This window comes from Pagrus pagrus, assembly GCF_965226575.1.
Source record: "Pagrus pagrus genome assembly, chromosome: 16".
Classification (NCBI taxonomy): Eukaryota; Metazoa; Chordata; class Actinopteri; order Spariformes; family Sparidae; genus Pagrus; species Pagrus pagrus.
Window position 1 is genome coordinate 14,686,311 of NC_140200.1, and position 16,509 is coordinate 14,702,819.

The 16,509-nt window shown below is 39.3% G+C and overlaps 1 protein-coding gene across 2 annotated transcripts; it reads left to right on the forward strand.

Moving 5' to 3' along the window:
• The first annotated feature begins 309 nt into the window (after positions 1-309).
• On the forward strand, positions 310-4,471 carry hlx1 (H2.0-like homeo box 1). Of its 2 annotated transcripts, XM_084377465.1 has the most exons (4): positions 310-938; positions 1,286-1,471; positions 1,609-1,793; positions 3,632-4,471. In XM_084377465.1, the coding sequence occupies exons 1-4, from the start codon at positions 485-487 to the stop codon at positions 3,962-3,964; spliced, it is 1,158 nt and encodes a 385-aa protein (XP_084233591.1). In that variant the 5' UTR covers positions 310-484; the 3' UTR covers positions 3,965-4,471. The 2 variants fall into 2 exon arrangements, with proteins under 2 accessions (XP_084233591.1, XP_084233592.1); XM_084377466.1 differs by lacking the exon at positions 1,286-1,471.
• The last annotated feature ends 12,038 nt before the right edge of the window (positions 4,472-16,509 follow it).

Genomic DNA, 16,509 nt, shown 5'->3' on the forward strand with positions numbered 1-16,509 from the left:
CTGACAGATTTAAAGATTTTCCTGCATGAGATGTAATTTATTCCCGCATAGAAACATCCAAATTAACGCGAGAGTTAAAGGCTGTAATGTTTTTTGTGATGGGTGGAGGTTCTCCTTAAGTGATCAATCCATCATCTCAGGCTCAAATTTGCTCCGAAGTGTCCCGGTCATCATCTATGAATGTGTGTGTGTGTGTGTGTGTGTGTGTGTGAGCATGTAACACATCATCCTCATTTACGAAGGGCGTGATGTGAGCGAGCGCACAGCGTCCATTGGCTCAGAGAGCGACCAATCAGTGTCAGCGGAGGAACTTCGGAGTGGAGCTTCAGGGTTTGGATTTCAGAGTTGGGAGAGCGATTTTGGCTCTGACACAAAGAGGACGGTCATCTATAGCAGTTAAAACGCTCTCCCTGCTTTTTCCCCCCCTCCTGCATGCCTGTCAGTTTAAACCCTTTTCTGAGAAAGACGCATTATAGGCTGCGGGATGTACACAGCCGGGCTCAACCCGTTTTACGCGTCAAACTTCAGCCTCTGGTCCGCGTACTGCGCAGGGGGCTTCGCTGTGGATACCATGAAGAAACCCTCGTTTTGCATCGCAGATATTTTGCAGGCTGGAGATGCGGAGAACATCCAGGGGTCGTCGGCCCTCATGGTGCACATGGGACACCACCACCACCGTGCGCAGCAGGGCCACTCCGGCGGCTCGCCGCTGCGCCCCTCCCCTGTCGCGCCGGAGCCGTCGGTGTACGGCGCCAGGGTGAGCCCGGCGTCCCCCTACCACCACAGACACGGACTACAGCTCACATCAGTCTCCTCCAGGACTGCTTTTAACTCCCAACAAGCTCCCCCGCCTTCAAGCAAAGACCTCAAATTCGGAATTGATCGGATATTGTCGACAGAGTTTGATCCAAAAGGCAGAGAAAAGTCGTCGTTAAGAGGTGAGAGGAGAGATTGTATTACATTTCTAAAAAACAACAACTTTTGTGCTTCCTGTCAAAGAAATCAGCAGATAGGAGTGTGTTTATGGCCTTAAAGCGCTGTTTTGTAATAGAAAACATAAATATGACAAACTTTAGGAACTGAAAGCAACCAACTGAGTGAGTCATCCAGCAGTTTGAGCGCAAATAGCCTTTTAATGTGCACTTTAAGAAGCCCTGTGGGGAAGCCTTCTCCTCCTTTACCCCCTAAACCAGAGAGGTCAGAGGTCAGGATCAGCTGCAAGTGTGCGCAAAGACGCAGGTTCTTGTGTCAGTGCGATAACTCCTCATCTCTCGCTCTGTGACAGATCTCACATCCATCGTTAGCTCGAACCGTCAGTCAGGCATCCACCTCCCCGTTCAGCCTCCGGCCAGCCAGTACTTCTCCTCCATAGACCCCGGGATGAGCGACGCGTCCTCCATGATGAGTTCACTAGGCAGCAGCAGCAGCAGCAGGCAAACAGGCCAGCATCAGTTTCAGGACACCTTCCCAGGTAGACACCACATGTAGGACTGTGTGTAACAGACAGGAAGCTGGCCCAGTCCGGCTCTGTGACACCTGCAGTGAGTCCTCTCTCTGGTTTCTGTTCCGTCTTCCTCTCTAACCTCATGTCCTCTTCGTGTCTTTCAGGTCCATACGCCGTCCTCACCAAAGACACGATGCCGCAGACGTACAAGAGGAAAAGGTCGTGGTCGAGGGCGGTGTTTTCCAACCTGCAGAGGAAAGGGCTGGAGAAGAGGTTCGAGATACAGAAATATGTCACCAAGCCGGACAGAAAGCAGCTGGCTGCGATGCTCGGGCTGACGGACGCGCAGGTAAGACGCAGGGTGGACATGGACACGACACCTTATTCAAGACGTTGTTATAGATGTTATTTTAAGAAGCACATAAAGAGGTAATTCTTGAAGACAGGCCAGCAAAATAGATAAGTCTATATCCAAATGAACTTCGATTATTAAATATTACCATTTTAATTGTTCCATTTTAATAGTTTGCCTTATTAAGCTGTAGTAACTATATTGTTTACTGAAAATCTGTTGTTTATTTGTATTTTCTTTAAATATGGACCCCAGGAGGACTTGTTGTTGTAGGGATCCAAATCTACAATAAACTATAAATCAACAGGGCCGTAACCAGAAAAACTACTGAGGTCAGGAGCCCCCTCCCGCCCCACCCCACCCCCCTCTTAGCAAAATTTAGAAAGTTTGAAACCAGAAATAAGGTCTAATTTTTTTCCTTCTATTTCAATTTAGTCACAGACATTTTTGATAATTCTTCTTTTTTTCTAAATAAAGGCTGCTATTTTCTTATTTCCCTAAAGATAAGATAAGGTGCACCTTTATTGATCTGCCATAGGGGAAATTCAATATTTTACAGTCACACAAGAAAAAAAAGGTAGCAGTGCAGTGCAAGAGTAGAAATGTCCTTAAAACAATAAAATAAAAATAGACTCAAAAATAAATTAGATGAAATAGAAACAAAAGTCTATACAGATGGATCTGTGTGCCGATCGTACTATTCCTGATCTAAAAGTTGCCCTCTTGACTCTTTCAGCTTCTTAAAGTGTTTGAAACAACCTATAAAATACCTGCCATGTTTAAAGTAAACCTCACATCCCAAAACAACCTTAAATTCCCAGAAAAATATACGTGGACGATGACCTCTCTGACCTCAGCAGTAGCTCAGGCCCTGACAAGCTAATGGAAAGACATGAGCAGAAAATGTGTGCGTCTATATTTGATGATGTAAAATATCAAAAATAGGCCTTACCAAGAAATACTCTGATCTACACAAGAAATGCTCACGTTTGCACCCTGCATTCTTTGCACATAGTCATTCAGGACAAGAACTTTTTATTCAGAGTTCCCATTTGTAAGAAAGTTGGTATTGGCGTCTCGTCCCCAACTCGTCAAACACTGACACTTTGTGATAAAGGCCGACCCAGCCTACAATACCAAAGCTGGGAATGAGTCTCGAAAATCAACTTTCTTACAAATTGGAGCTTTAAACTTAAATATAATCGACAAAAGACACTTTAACTGAAGTTGCCAAGTGTCATCGTGACTGTACGCCGCAACCTGATAGGCTGAGATGCTTCCAAGTGGATCACATATCTCACCACATCTTAAGCAACAACACCCAGTTGTTGTTTACGTTTCATCACACTGTTCATTGCTTCATCATTATCTTGCAAATGTCAAAACAAAATGTCGACATTAATGACAATTATCTTATTTCATTAATTGATATCATTTATATGTCTGTCATCTAATAGGGTTAAATAAAGTGTTGCACTTTATTTACGCTTTTAGTGCCCAGGTCTCCTTTGCAAAAGAGGTCTCACACCTCAGTGAGACTAAATAAAGGTTAAATTAAATATTTTTAGCTGTTGTTAGCCTTAAAATATGTGTGAAGTGCGATACTATTGGACATTTTTCTTTGTCACAAGGGTGAGAAAAGTGTCATTTAAAGGAAAAAAACGTTTTGGAGGCATTAAATCCAAAAGATTTCCAAGATTGAGGTCTGTCTTATTCCTAAAGTTTTGCTTTAAGGGAATTTTGAGTAAATTAAATAAATTGACTGTGCACAAAGGCTGCAGTTGAACCACACACAGAACAGGTGGACTAACCCGGGTCTGCATGTGTGTCTTCAGGTGAAAGTGTGGTTCCAGAACAGACGCATGAAGTGGAGACACTCCAAAGAGGCCCAGGCTCAGAAGGACAAGGAGAAGGGGGAGCAGCCGGACAAGAGTGCGTGTGAGCCCGGCAGCGGGGAGGCCAAAGAGCCGGCGGAGTCCGAGTGTGAGAGCGAGGGCAGGAGCGAGTGTGAATCCGACGAGGCCCAGGAGGAAAACTCTGACGGACAATTGGACCTTTCTGAGCTCAACAAAACCAGCGTGATCATGAGCGGGAGCGGGCCGGCCAGCAGCGCGCAGGCGGCGGCCACAGGCCCAGACACGCCGGCCTCCTCACAGATACTCATATGAAGGCTGGTGACGAACTTTAACGACGAGTTGTAATTATTTTGACAGAAAAACGACAGTGGTGTGAAAACGCATCTGGAGTGGCAGCGAAGTCAGGCCCCGTCTAATTCCTGGGAACAGTTGGAGCAACAAGACAGTGTTGTGTTTAATTTTAGCCCGGACACGAGATGAAGAGGTCCCTTTCAATTTGTGCATTTTGTCAGATTTCTCCTCAGTTCTCCAGTTTTTTTACGATAATAAATTCAAAGGCTATTTAAAATATAAAAATATGACTTTCGGCTGCCTCCGGCGTCTCCTTACTGTCGTTTTCCTATCAAGAGCTTTGTGTGCATCATGTTTTTCCTCATCTGGAGGAAATGTGCGGTTGTGAATTTTAATTCTAGGTTATGAACCACTCGTTTCACGTGTTCATGTATTATTATTTTTTTGGTCAGGATATAGTTGTGCTATTTTGTTAATAATAATTTGCACTGAAAATATTGTAAATAAAATGTTTCTTACTTTGAAAAATCGTATTATTATTATTATTATTATTATTATTATTATTATTATTATTAAATTACCAAGTTGTTTGTTCATCAGGAGTCAATTATTTCTTGTAGGTTTATTAATATGTTAAAAATAATATTTATTGTCCACATTACTTTATTGTTTTCATTTGCTTTTACATTTAGGCCTACAGCAAGAAAAATAAAAGCCTCAGGAAGAATAAAAAACAATCATGAATACTTCTGCAGATAATGCAACAAAATAAACAAATAGAATAAATGTATTAGAAACTGAGAGTTGCCACTCTCCAAAATGGGTGGTATGCAGGCATGAAAATATGTCACCTAAATTAATGTAATTTGCATAGGCACACTGTTTTATTTTACTTTTGTCGAATAGAATAAATTGAAAAAAAACACAATAAAGAAAAAATAAATCAAGTCAATTTAAAACGAGGTCAAAATGAGCATCTTCTCTTTTATTTGGCTTAGCGGACAAACAGTTTAAATGATGAGAGGATGAATCATGATAAATGTGCAAATCTTCTCCTCCAATAAGCACATTAATGAAACTCAGTGAACTGAAGCACGTTGCGTCTCTGGCAGTGCTGAAAGAAAGAGAGTAGAAAAAGAAGGAGAGGGTAATTTATAGTTTGTGTACATTGACTGGCTCCAGATAGCAGCGACGACCCGGATGAGTATATTTTATGTATCCAGACACAGATACCATCAACATCTCCTCCATTTATAGAGCTGCTCATAACCTCCCTCTGCAGAGTCTTCCTCTGATCTGCTCTTCTTCTTCTTTTTTTTTTTTTATCATAGACAAAAGTAAGAGGACAGCTTGGACAGTTTCTTGGTGTTGAAATGCCAATTTCCCAATCAGCCTTATCAAGATTGTCAACAGTGACTGCTCAAGATTTAGAAGATAGAAGAAGTCTGCATCTGAACACATGTGTACAGCACCATTAAACCTGTTAAAGGTCACCCCCTGCCTATACATGTCCATCTACCTGTGTCTGTCAGAGTAGTTATTTTAAAAGAGCTCTATAACTCTGTGATGGCTTCACCTCAAGAGCAAATATTCAACTTTAACTTTCGATATCAATACTCAGCTCTACATAAAGTTGTCAGTTATGTTGCCTAATGTTTAGTATTTTTGGTGCAAAAACTTGATGACTCCTCCAGAAAATTCCAACTGAATAAGTGTTTTTCAGACGCAGCTGCAGCCCACAGTCAATGGCTGAGTCAGACTATTGTTTATTATAGTAATGTGTGTGTGCGCATACACTACGCAAGTGCTCCAGTGACTCCTGCAGAGTATTATGCATCATTTTTGGGGTCATCTGCAGCAATCTGTGTCAGCCATCAAGAGGTTTGTTGATGGAAAAATGAGCCTGAAGGAGTTCGGTACAGTTTCCACTCAAGTTAAACCAGGTTTACATAAAATAAACAGGCATTTTACAGCTTCACACCTCATCCTAAACAGCAGTGGTGGAAGATGTAGATTTACTTAAGCAAAACTAGCATTAGCACACTATTCACCCAATGCACTCAGAAAACTTAAAGCCAGTTAATGTAATCTAGTTAACTCTTCAGTTATATTTATTTATATTTTGAAACATGAACGTCTCGATGCTGTAATGTTGTTTCAAAGCCTTCTCTGACACTAATACAGGGGTCTTCAATATTTTCTCTGGGTCAATGACCCCTTAGTTGATAGAGGGTTGGAGGAGGGACCCTCCACTAAATATTCTGCATACAATTCTGTTGCATATTAAACTGGGCCTACAGGCAGCTGAAACATTAGCATGGCTAATGTTAGCATGTTAGCCTCAAAACAATCCAAGGTGACTCACAAGAATGTCTGAACACTTACAATTATAATACAGCTAACTGGTCAATATGTATGAATATTACATAGTTAGCTGTTGCGTGCTGCACAGTGATTTAGCATACAGTTAGGTTAGCTTACTCACATGATTGCATTGCATTGACTATCATCAATGTTGTGCAAGTTAACTGTTTTTTTTCCACAAATTTAGAGAATGTTCACAGAATGTTAGATTCATGTGAATGTGTTTTTTCAGACACATTCACATTTTTGGAAAAATTAAAACATTAAAATTATTATCAACAATAATTTGACCGCCTGTAACAGGACCTCTGACGACCCCATAGGGGTCACGGACTGCCTGTTGAAGACCCAGGCACTAATATATTATTTTTACTTTTGGTAGAAGTATATTTTGATGCTAATACTTCTGTGAATAAGTAAGATTTTGAATACAGGACTTTAACTTGTAAAAAACAGATTTTACACTTTGGTATTTTTTATTATTTTCCTTGTAAGTAAAATATCTGAGTACTTCTTCCACCACTAGTGCAGCTTTCAGTCAAGTTTGTTTAAATGAAATTTAAAAAAAACAACCATTTTACAACTTTACAGAAGAAAGGAGTGCGCAGATCATTTATCAATGTAAAAGTAGAAACACAATACAAAAATACTCTACAAGTAAAAGTACTACATATTTCAGTTTAGTAAACATACAAACATGTTGGCATCAAAAAGGTAGAGTTAAACTAAACATAAAGTACAGATTATGCAGAGTTTGCCTTGTAAATGTTAAATATTATATAAAAATATAATGTAATTAATAATGATATATATTATTGGGTTAATATTATTGATGATTGATTAACTTCTAAGCAGTACCTAAATGATGCAGCCGGTCAAGGTTAAATTTGACTATTTTATACACCTTTTAGTGTTTATTCTTTAACAAATCATCAGATATTATAAACTCATCATGTGGGTTTTAATTTTTTTTATGTAAAATCTGAATCTGCAAAGTAACAACAGCTGGGATTAAAAGTACAATGTTTACCAGTGAAATGTATTGAAGTATAAAGTCTAATAAAATGGTGCAGTCTGCCTCAAAATTGCACTCAGATGCAGGACTTGAATGTATGTGACTTCTCATCACTGCTAAATATTATTCAGCAACGGAAAATAATGTAACATAAACATATAACATAATTTCACGCTGAATAAAGCCCAGCTCTTTTCATAGCATTATATCTCGGTCAGGAAGCTCGGAGCCCTCTGGTATTTGTTGTCATGTTAGCAGCAACATCATAGTGAATGACCCAAAAACCCAGACCACCACCGCAAACTCCCTCAGCTACGGGGTCCACTTTCCTCTCCTCCGGAAAGAGGACTGACCCCCAGAGAGCTGCAGTTTTTCCGTTTTAGCTTAGCATCTTGAATTTCACTTTTCATTTTCCCCTCTTCTGGCTGTACAGTAAACCTGCTGCTGCCTGTTGTTTCTCTTCCATGTACAGACTCGTGACATTTAACTGAGTGGATGGCACTCGTGGTCTTAATCTTCACCTTTAATGCACGCTGGATGAAAAGTTGTCAGAGTTATGATAGCCAGTTTCCATGGCAGGCAGTAAAAGGCCCGGGCACTTTATCAACCCGATATTAACTGTTAAACGCTCACATATTAAATGTCTGGGTGGGTTGAGTCTCGAATTATGCTTGAAAAGCTATAAATTACATTAGTATTTGCAAATGTACAATAACAATAACAATCCAAACGCTTAACATAATACTGAGAGGCCTTGATTTGTGAACTGTCCTAAGAACTTTTATGAGCAGGATAGGAGAAAGTCCATCTGGCCTGTATTTAATGTCAGCCTCCCCCCCTCCATTAAAAGCTGTCCTAGCCTTCGTCCCTGTTGGCAACCCGGGACAGGGCAACCCATAAAACAAGCCAGCCTTTGCAGATTTCGCCAATATTTAACGCTTTGAAAAAGTAACTGTGTAAAACAAATTACGTCTGTGAGAGCAGAGGAGGGGGTTTCTGTCTGAGGGATTAACGTGACTAAAAGCTGTGACGTCTCCGGTGCTGTGAGGCATTATCTGTGAAGTTTTTTTGATAGGCTGATGGAGACTTCTCCTCCATTGTCGTAATGCATCAGCGGAGAGAGTCTGTGGCCCGGCCGGAGGAGAAGGAGGGGGCAACGACGCCTCACCATAACTCAACAAGTACTTGAGAAACTGCAGACGATGAATGTAGCGTGCAAAAAGGTGGAGGTTAGGTTTAGTAACTCTGCTTCTTCCTCATTTGGGCAATGATGATGATGATAATGTCAATTGTCATGATGACAGAGATGATGTTCAGACCTCAAGACTGAAACAGTAGAGGAACAAGTACTCAGATCATTTAATCAAGCAAAAGCAGCAATACCACAATGTACTCCATTACAAATTAATCTCTTGTATTCAACACGATGAGTTCTTAGTGTCACAATGTAAAACATGCTTCTTCAAAAAAAAAATCATAAAAAATTAATACAAGCTTAAAAAAAACCTACAAATGGAACAAGCGAAAATTGTCTTCAAAGTTATCTCACTGAAATTCTTCTTCTAGTGTCTTAAAAATGACTGGAAAAACGACAAAAATACTTGGTAAAATTTTGAGTTTTTACAGTGCAGTAAATCATCCCTTTCAGACATACTGTTGGATGTAAAATTTTTGGATTATGATGCACAAATGTGCATAAAGCATCAAATATAGTCACATAAAAAGAACAATATTTGCCTCTCACACGTAGTAAGTTCACCCAAATATGAAAAACATACCAGTGGAAAGTCGAGTGAAATTTTGTAGTCCACAAAACATTTCCTGATTATCTGGACATTATTTATGCCCTTTTTAAAGTCCAAATATTCACTGTAGCTGCTAAGCTAGAAGCATTAGCGTGTACCCAGCGTGTAAAATTCTGCTATAGTAAAAAGGTATACTTTAAGTATCAAAAGACAGAATTTGATGTTATTATCTGATAAGTCACATTATTAGTGTATTACTTTATTTCTATTTTATTAAAATGTAAGCAGCATTTCTTTATGTTGTAGCCAGTCGCTGGAGCTAATGTTACCTACACACTAAAAATGAATGGGTTGAAAATCAACCCAGTTGGGGTCAATAATGCAGTACTGAGTTATCTTTAACCAGTACCAGTGGATTGTTTTGACCATGTGTTAGTGTTTTCAGGTCATAATCGACTCTGGTCAAACTTACATGTCACGATGTTAATAATATGTGAATATTTTGTAGTTTTTGTAATCAATCTTAGTGTGAGTAAATTACCCAACAAAATAAAAATTACAACAACACTGGGTCAAAATAACCTCTTATTTTCAAATATGTTTTACTCAAGGGTAACCCAATTACACCGCAATGTTATATTCACCCATTAACTCATTAACTGTTTTCTGACTGTTCGTCACATTTTACATCATATGATTTGTATAAGCATAGTATAGTATAGTAAAGTATAGTGTAAATATAGTATAACATAGTATAGTATAGTAAAGTATAGTGTAAATATAGTATAACATAGTATAGTATAGTATAGTATAGTATAGTATAGTATAGTATAGAAAAGTAAGGTATAAGTATAGAATAGTATAGTATAGTATAGAATAGTATAGTATAGTATAGTAAAGTATAGTAAAGTAAAGTATAGTATAAGTATAGTATAGTATAGTATAGTAAAGTATAAGTATAGCATTGAATAGTATAGTGTAAGTATAGTACAGTATAAGTATAGAATAGTATAGTATAAGTAAAGTATAGTATAGTATAGTATAGTATAGTAAAGTAAAGTATAAGTATAGTACAGTATAGTATAGTAAAGTAAAGTATAGTATAAGTATAGAATAGTATAGTATAGTATAAGTATAGTATAGCATAGTAAAGTAAAGTAAAGTAAAGTATAAGTATAGTATAGTATAGTATAGTAAAGTATAGTATAAGTATAGAATAGTATAGTATGGTATAGTATAAGTATAGTGTAGCATTGTATAGTATAGTATAGCATAGTAAAGTATAGTATAAGTATAGTATAGTATGGTATAGTATAGTAAAGTATAAGTATAAGTATAGTATAGTAAAGTAAAGTAAAGTAAAGTAACGTAAAGTAAAGTAAAGTATAAGTATAGAATAGTATAGTATAGTATAAGTATAGTGTAGCATAGTAAAGTAAAGTAAAGTAAAGTATAAGTATAGTATAGTATAGTATAGTAAAGTATAGTATAAGTATAGAATAGTATAGTATAAGTATAGTATAGCATTGTATAGTATAGTATAGTATAGTATAGTAAAGTATAAGTATAGTATAGTATATTGTATTTATGTAATTATGCTCCACAGTTTTCATGCATTCTAAATGACACCTTAGCGAACATTTTCTTAATCTCTCTGGCATAAATGAATGTTTCATGTCACCCGCTGTAAACAGAGGTATTAACTTTTGGCTTGCATGTGTTACACTCCAAAGCCAGAAAATGTGTTCATCATCAGCGGAGCGTTTTATTCAGCAAATGTAACTCCGTGAGTGAGTGTTGATGCTCTGGAGGTGGATCTGCTTCCTTCTGAGGTATGTTTGTTCCATCAAACGTTGATTTATGACATCGACTGGATGCTCTTTCACTAAATGAGCTCTGAATCATCGGCATGAGAGATGACTTCCTCCTGAGACTAGCAAAATATTATTACATGGTAAGAACCTTTAATTTGACAGCTGGCCAAACTGTTTCCAGCCGCCCCCGTCGTTTTAGTCGAATTCACTGGAATAACCGGTATCAAGTCTTTTATTTATGGACTTTTATTCCAAACACAGTTGGGATGTTTCTCCCTGAATGGGGTTAGAAGAGAGTGTGTGTGAAGTTGATATGGAGACACAGTAAATGCACAGTGAGAGATTTTTGATGTACTGCATGTGAAACTGAAATATCAGCAAAACATTCTGCATTTTTGAGTGATATATTTCCTTACACTTCATATTAACTTTCAGTAAATATACCTTCATGTGTTTTTCTGAATATTTATATACTGAGGCCTGTTCTGCAGCTGCACCAAACATGTTCACCAACGCTGAAAGCTGAGCCCCTCATACAGAAGCTGTCGCCACATTTCCAAAAAGCCACATTATTGAGTGCTTTTTTAACATGGTCGCAGTTTCCAAGCATCTTGGCCCTGCTTTCACAACCAGGCCCTTGCCAGCAGTTGGGAGTGGAAGAAGCAAGAAAAAAAAAAAAGACATCTCAAGTTAAATTTAAAGATGTGTTTCTCTTGGAAGCCAGGCTGCGCTGCCATAAACCAAGGGAGACATTTTCATGCTCCACATTTTTCATGGTTTCTCTCCGAGTTTCCTCCCTTCCTTTCTCACTCCACCTTGGCTCCAGAGTTACCTACTGCTGCACTGGCTGCGGACCACAGCCAGCGGGGCACCGTGGGGTGGCCAGTTCCTCCCTCGAACAGAAGCCCTCCCCCCTCCCCCACCACCACTGAAAAAGGCTCTCCGGGTTGTCCTTGGATGGCTCTCACAGTGGAGAATCCCTCCGAGAATCCGCCACCTGGACAGCTCTACTTAAGCTCTCTCTCACCACCGGTCTCACATAATACACGGCCTACACACTCAGAGCTGATGGCCAACAGTAATCAGTTATAAGCTAAAAGTCCTCTGACCTACCGCCCTGTTTTTAATGTGGCCATGAAGGAACCGTTTTATTGCAGACTGCAGACTGTTGTCTTGAGCCAACCCTGTGTGGTACACGCTGTAATTTGTGAAGGGTGCAGAGGTTTGGTATTAATTAGGGCTGTGAAATGGCAGCGGTCCGACCGCCTGCCCGTTTCCATAGAGGCTGAATTCATTGAGTGATGTACACACTGGGAGGGGGATTATGGCCGAGCTCCGGCTGCCTGCTGAGATGCAAACACAAAAGAGAGGATGTAAAAAGCACTTTTCAGTTCACATGACCTGTCATCAGCAGCAAATTTTCACTCTGCTCTCTGCAACCGGGCTGAACTGCCTGCGGCTTTCCGCCTAACCGTATGTTAGGTCCAAGCATCAGATCGAGTTGACGTTATGTGCGTGCAAATGAGAGAGTTGCTCGCATATTTAACCTCAGCGCTGGCTTTCAGGAGCATGAAATTATTATTCCTCTCGGTGATGAGAATATCATATTATGAGGTTAGATTTTTAGGGTTTATGTACAAATATCAAAGTGGAGACTCTTCAATTTGGGTTATACTCAAAGTAGACTGTAAAACAGTTGGTTCAACTCGAGTTCTCCTGCTGCCATGAACATGTGAGTTAACTGAACTAAAGTTGAATAATTAGTTCAAAGACGTTTCATAAGTTGCAAAAATGTAAAACCAGCTTTTTATGCCTAAACAAACTAAATAAACAAACTCTCTTTGTTTCCATGACTGAATAAACTGAGTAAACAAACTGACCTTAAAGCACAACACAATTTCACACTGTTTTACTTTATTATATGTGGCGGACCCTGCCCTCTTTCTAGTTTCAAACATTGTTCTGAGAACCTTATTTTCCTCATGTTTATTTTATATTTCTGAGTTTATATTGTTACCTCATTAATATTGTAATTATTAAAATAATTTGAATTCTGCTTTAAAACCACATAGTGCCCCTTTAAGTTCACTTGAAAAACCATGTTAAACACATAAAATGTAACATTTTTTGCATTAAAATGTTGTGTACATACAGGCTGCCAGTCTTCAAACCCCAAAACACAGTTTTATTAAAGTTAAAGGTGCATTTCATTTGGTCACCTGTAGATATAATTTCTGGGAAAACATATGTCAAAGAGTGTGAACGTGAATAAAAACTTTAAGTCAACAACTCCTATTTCACAACTTCATCAAACTTTTGTTTTCATTGTTTTGATTGAGCAACTTCTGGCAGAAATTACACACTGCATTTAAGATATTATGTCCAGTCAACAACTGCAAGCAACTCCAAGGAGCCTTCACATTTTATTAATTCTGGCGGCCCCTGCGGAAGAAAGGTGACTATTGTTTTCAGCGCCATACCACCAGACCACAGAGCAGCTTCTTTCCTCAGGCTGCGAGACTCTTCAATTCAACCTCAGCACTCCACCATAACAAATAGACTTATATGACTCATCCAACCCGGATACATTGGAATTGACAGGTATTAAGAAAAAACAATATTTATACAGAAATAGGCAATCTTCCACTGATGGTCTGGTTTGTTTATGTAGCTCATGCAGAGGCATCAGTATCAAATTATGTTTCAAGTTCTTTGTAGTACATTTAATATCCTAACAGTTTCAAGAGTCAGTTCTTTATTTGCCATTTTAATCGAGAATGAAGACAAAAGGCAGTTTTCAGTACCTCTATTAAATACAATTTAATAATAGATTTGACTTTTCTCAAGAACTGCATTCTGGGAAGTTTACTGAAGTACTGATCACGCTTCCTAAAAAACTTAATGTCACGATTTTAGTGAACTGCCAGCCGTGCATTCATTCTCTATCATTTCAAGTCAAGCCAATTAATGTTTTCAACTAAAAATGGTAACTTGAACTCATGCATACTGACCATACATAGTAAATGTACTATTTATTTATTTATTTATTTATTTATTCATTCATTAATATTAAACAGTATGTTCACATCAAAAGGCCTTTAAGGATTATATATATATATATATATATATATACACACACACAAGGGAAGTTAGCAATGGCACCTTATATGTAGCCCATGTTACCTCAACCTTTCAGTCAGACTTTATGGGTCACAAGAAGTTGAATTAACCTGAATAAAACTTCAACATTTGCATTAAGTTAATGGTAAAATCCTGTTACAGCCAGACAGAACCTGACACATGATGCAACTCGGTCACCTGCGTGGCCTCTCTGAAGATACATTTTATCTCCGCTGAGTATAGTTTGAGGTTTCCTCATTTCCCCTTTTTCGCTGCTTATCGTGGCTCGCAGATGCAGTTTTATGGAGAACAGCTAAAACGAAACACCACTCGGTGAGTTACAAGATGAACTACACATCTGCTTATCATGATGTCAAAATGACTAACAAGGTTTTTGTGTCTTCATTCAGTAAATGGCAAGCCACCAAAACATGTTCTGTCTTTATCAATGCAGATATTATCCATTAAAAGGAAAAATGCTCAGAAAACAAGCATCGTCTAGGGCTTAATATCAGCTTTTAAAAAGCAGATTTTCCTGGAAGTGACAGTAAATGTCGATCATTTTACACTGAAGTTCTGCAAAATACTTTATGCACAAATTTAGGCTGACAAAAGAAGAAATGAGAGTAGAGAAGCACGCTGACAGAAAGCTGTTTACCATTAAAATACTTTAAAGAACCACATTTAAGTCATGTTTCCTTAGTAGACCACCCCAGGGACCAATCACGATCAAGCATGTCACTTGGCTCATTGCTCATGCCCTTTTATCTGATAGTGGCCCTCATTATCTGACTGTGTTGTAGCATTAGCCCTGGTCACACTCCATTATATGTCTACGTGTGTGTGTGTTTGTATGTGGGTGTGTGTGTGTGTGTGTGTGTGTGTGTGCGGTGTCAACACTCTAGAGAACACACACTTCGGACTGATACTGACGGATTATCGAGGAATTCTTCTTCACGACTCGGCTTGTTAAAGGGGAGGAGAGGGCAAGAGCGGGAAAATAAATAAGACGTCACTTGGGTTTATCTTGTTCTTGTTCCAAAATAAACAGAGCGACGGCGGAGAGAACGACAGGGGCTGCTGAGTATTACACACTCTCCTTTGATCAAAACAATTTGGATCGAGAAAGCGCCACACGCTCGTCACCACAGCAACCAGAGAGAGGAGACACGCAAGTGAGAGTGAACAGGTGATTTATAGAAAGCGCTGCTCAGTTTCACATCCTTCCCACTTCCTTTTAACTGATTTAGCAGGCAGATTTAGATGCGGCTGAGAGATCATAATTGCTGTCCTTGTTTGCATCAGTGTGGTCACAGCGAGGCCGTTTCTACGACTGTAACCTGAATGCACTGTAACAGAGAATGTGATTTATGCTGCTGTAACAAGGGTCACGTACAGTCTAAGCTTTCATGCAAGCCAGCGAGCGCACTGTGGCTTTCTTGTTCTGGTGTGTGTGCGTGTGCGTCATGTTTGCACATATTTAAGTGCATGAACAAGAGCGTGAGTGCGAGCCCTGTAACCCATATGTGCAAGGGGTGAGAGTTCAGTTCCTGCAGGGTTTGTTTAGGAATATATGACACTGCACAGCTGGCCTAATCATCTGTGCATATCTGACTATAAAACTTTACTGAGCGTCGCCAGAGCCAGCTGCCTTTATCAGTGGAGATGGAGTTATTCCCACTCCGGACGGACGGAGGCCTCAACCCCAGATCTGCTGCTCGCCCTCCCTGCGGCCCTCATCAGGAACTGCCCTGCTCGCTCTGCTTGAGGAGCATTTCGATAGCAGTTTGCGCTGACATGTGTGCACGGATGGATGACTAGTCGCTTCAGTTAAACTGCCCAACCGGGGATGGCAGCTGCAGATTACTTCAAATTATGTAACAATATTTATGTGTTTTGTCCTTAAGAAAGAAAGAAAGAAAGAAAGAAAGAAAGAAAGAAAGAAACCAGTGCTACTTCCACTGTATTCTGACACGAGTCTCATTTTCATAGCTTTGGCTGAAATCTCTAAAAATAAGTCCAACCAGGCAAGAAGGTTTTCCTGTGCAATTACAGATTATTACGCTTTTGGTGCTTTCACTTGCAGTTATACCTCTGAATGAAGGACATTAGATCATTTGGCTTGTTCACATCCCGCTTCTAGCACTGTCTCTGTATTTCAAAACCTCCGCAGTTACATTGGTGATTGTTACCACAGCTAATATCTAAGTTCTGTACCAAGACAACCAGACTTGCTTGAGTTTCTTGAAGATGTTTCATCCAAGAGACTTCTTCAGTTCCAGAGTAGAGTCGGAGCCAGTTGGATGAGAGGTGAAATGTCTGCAAGAAATGAGCACACATTTGAAGGTTTGTGGCCCATCAGATACTTAAAGTCCTGAAAACTTTCTGTCTTGTTTTAAATGTTGGATCTATTTTCAGTACTAAGCACTCGTATTAGCAAAAAAACACAGCAAACAGGTTTTGCACCGGAGCGCTTCACAAAGACAACATATGTTTAAACATACGGGC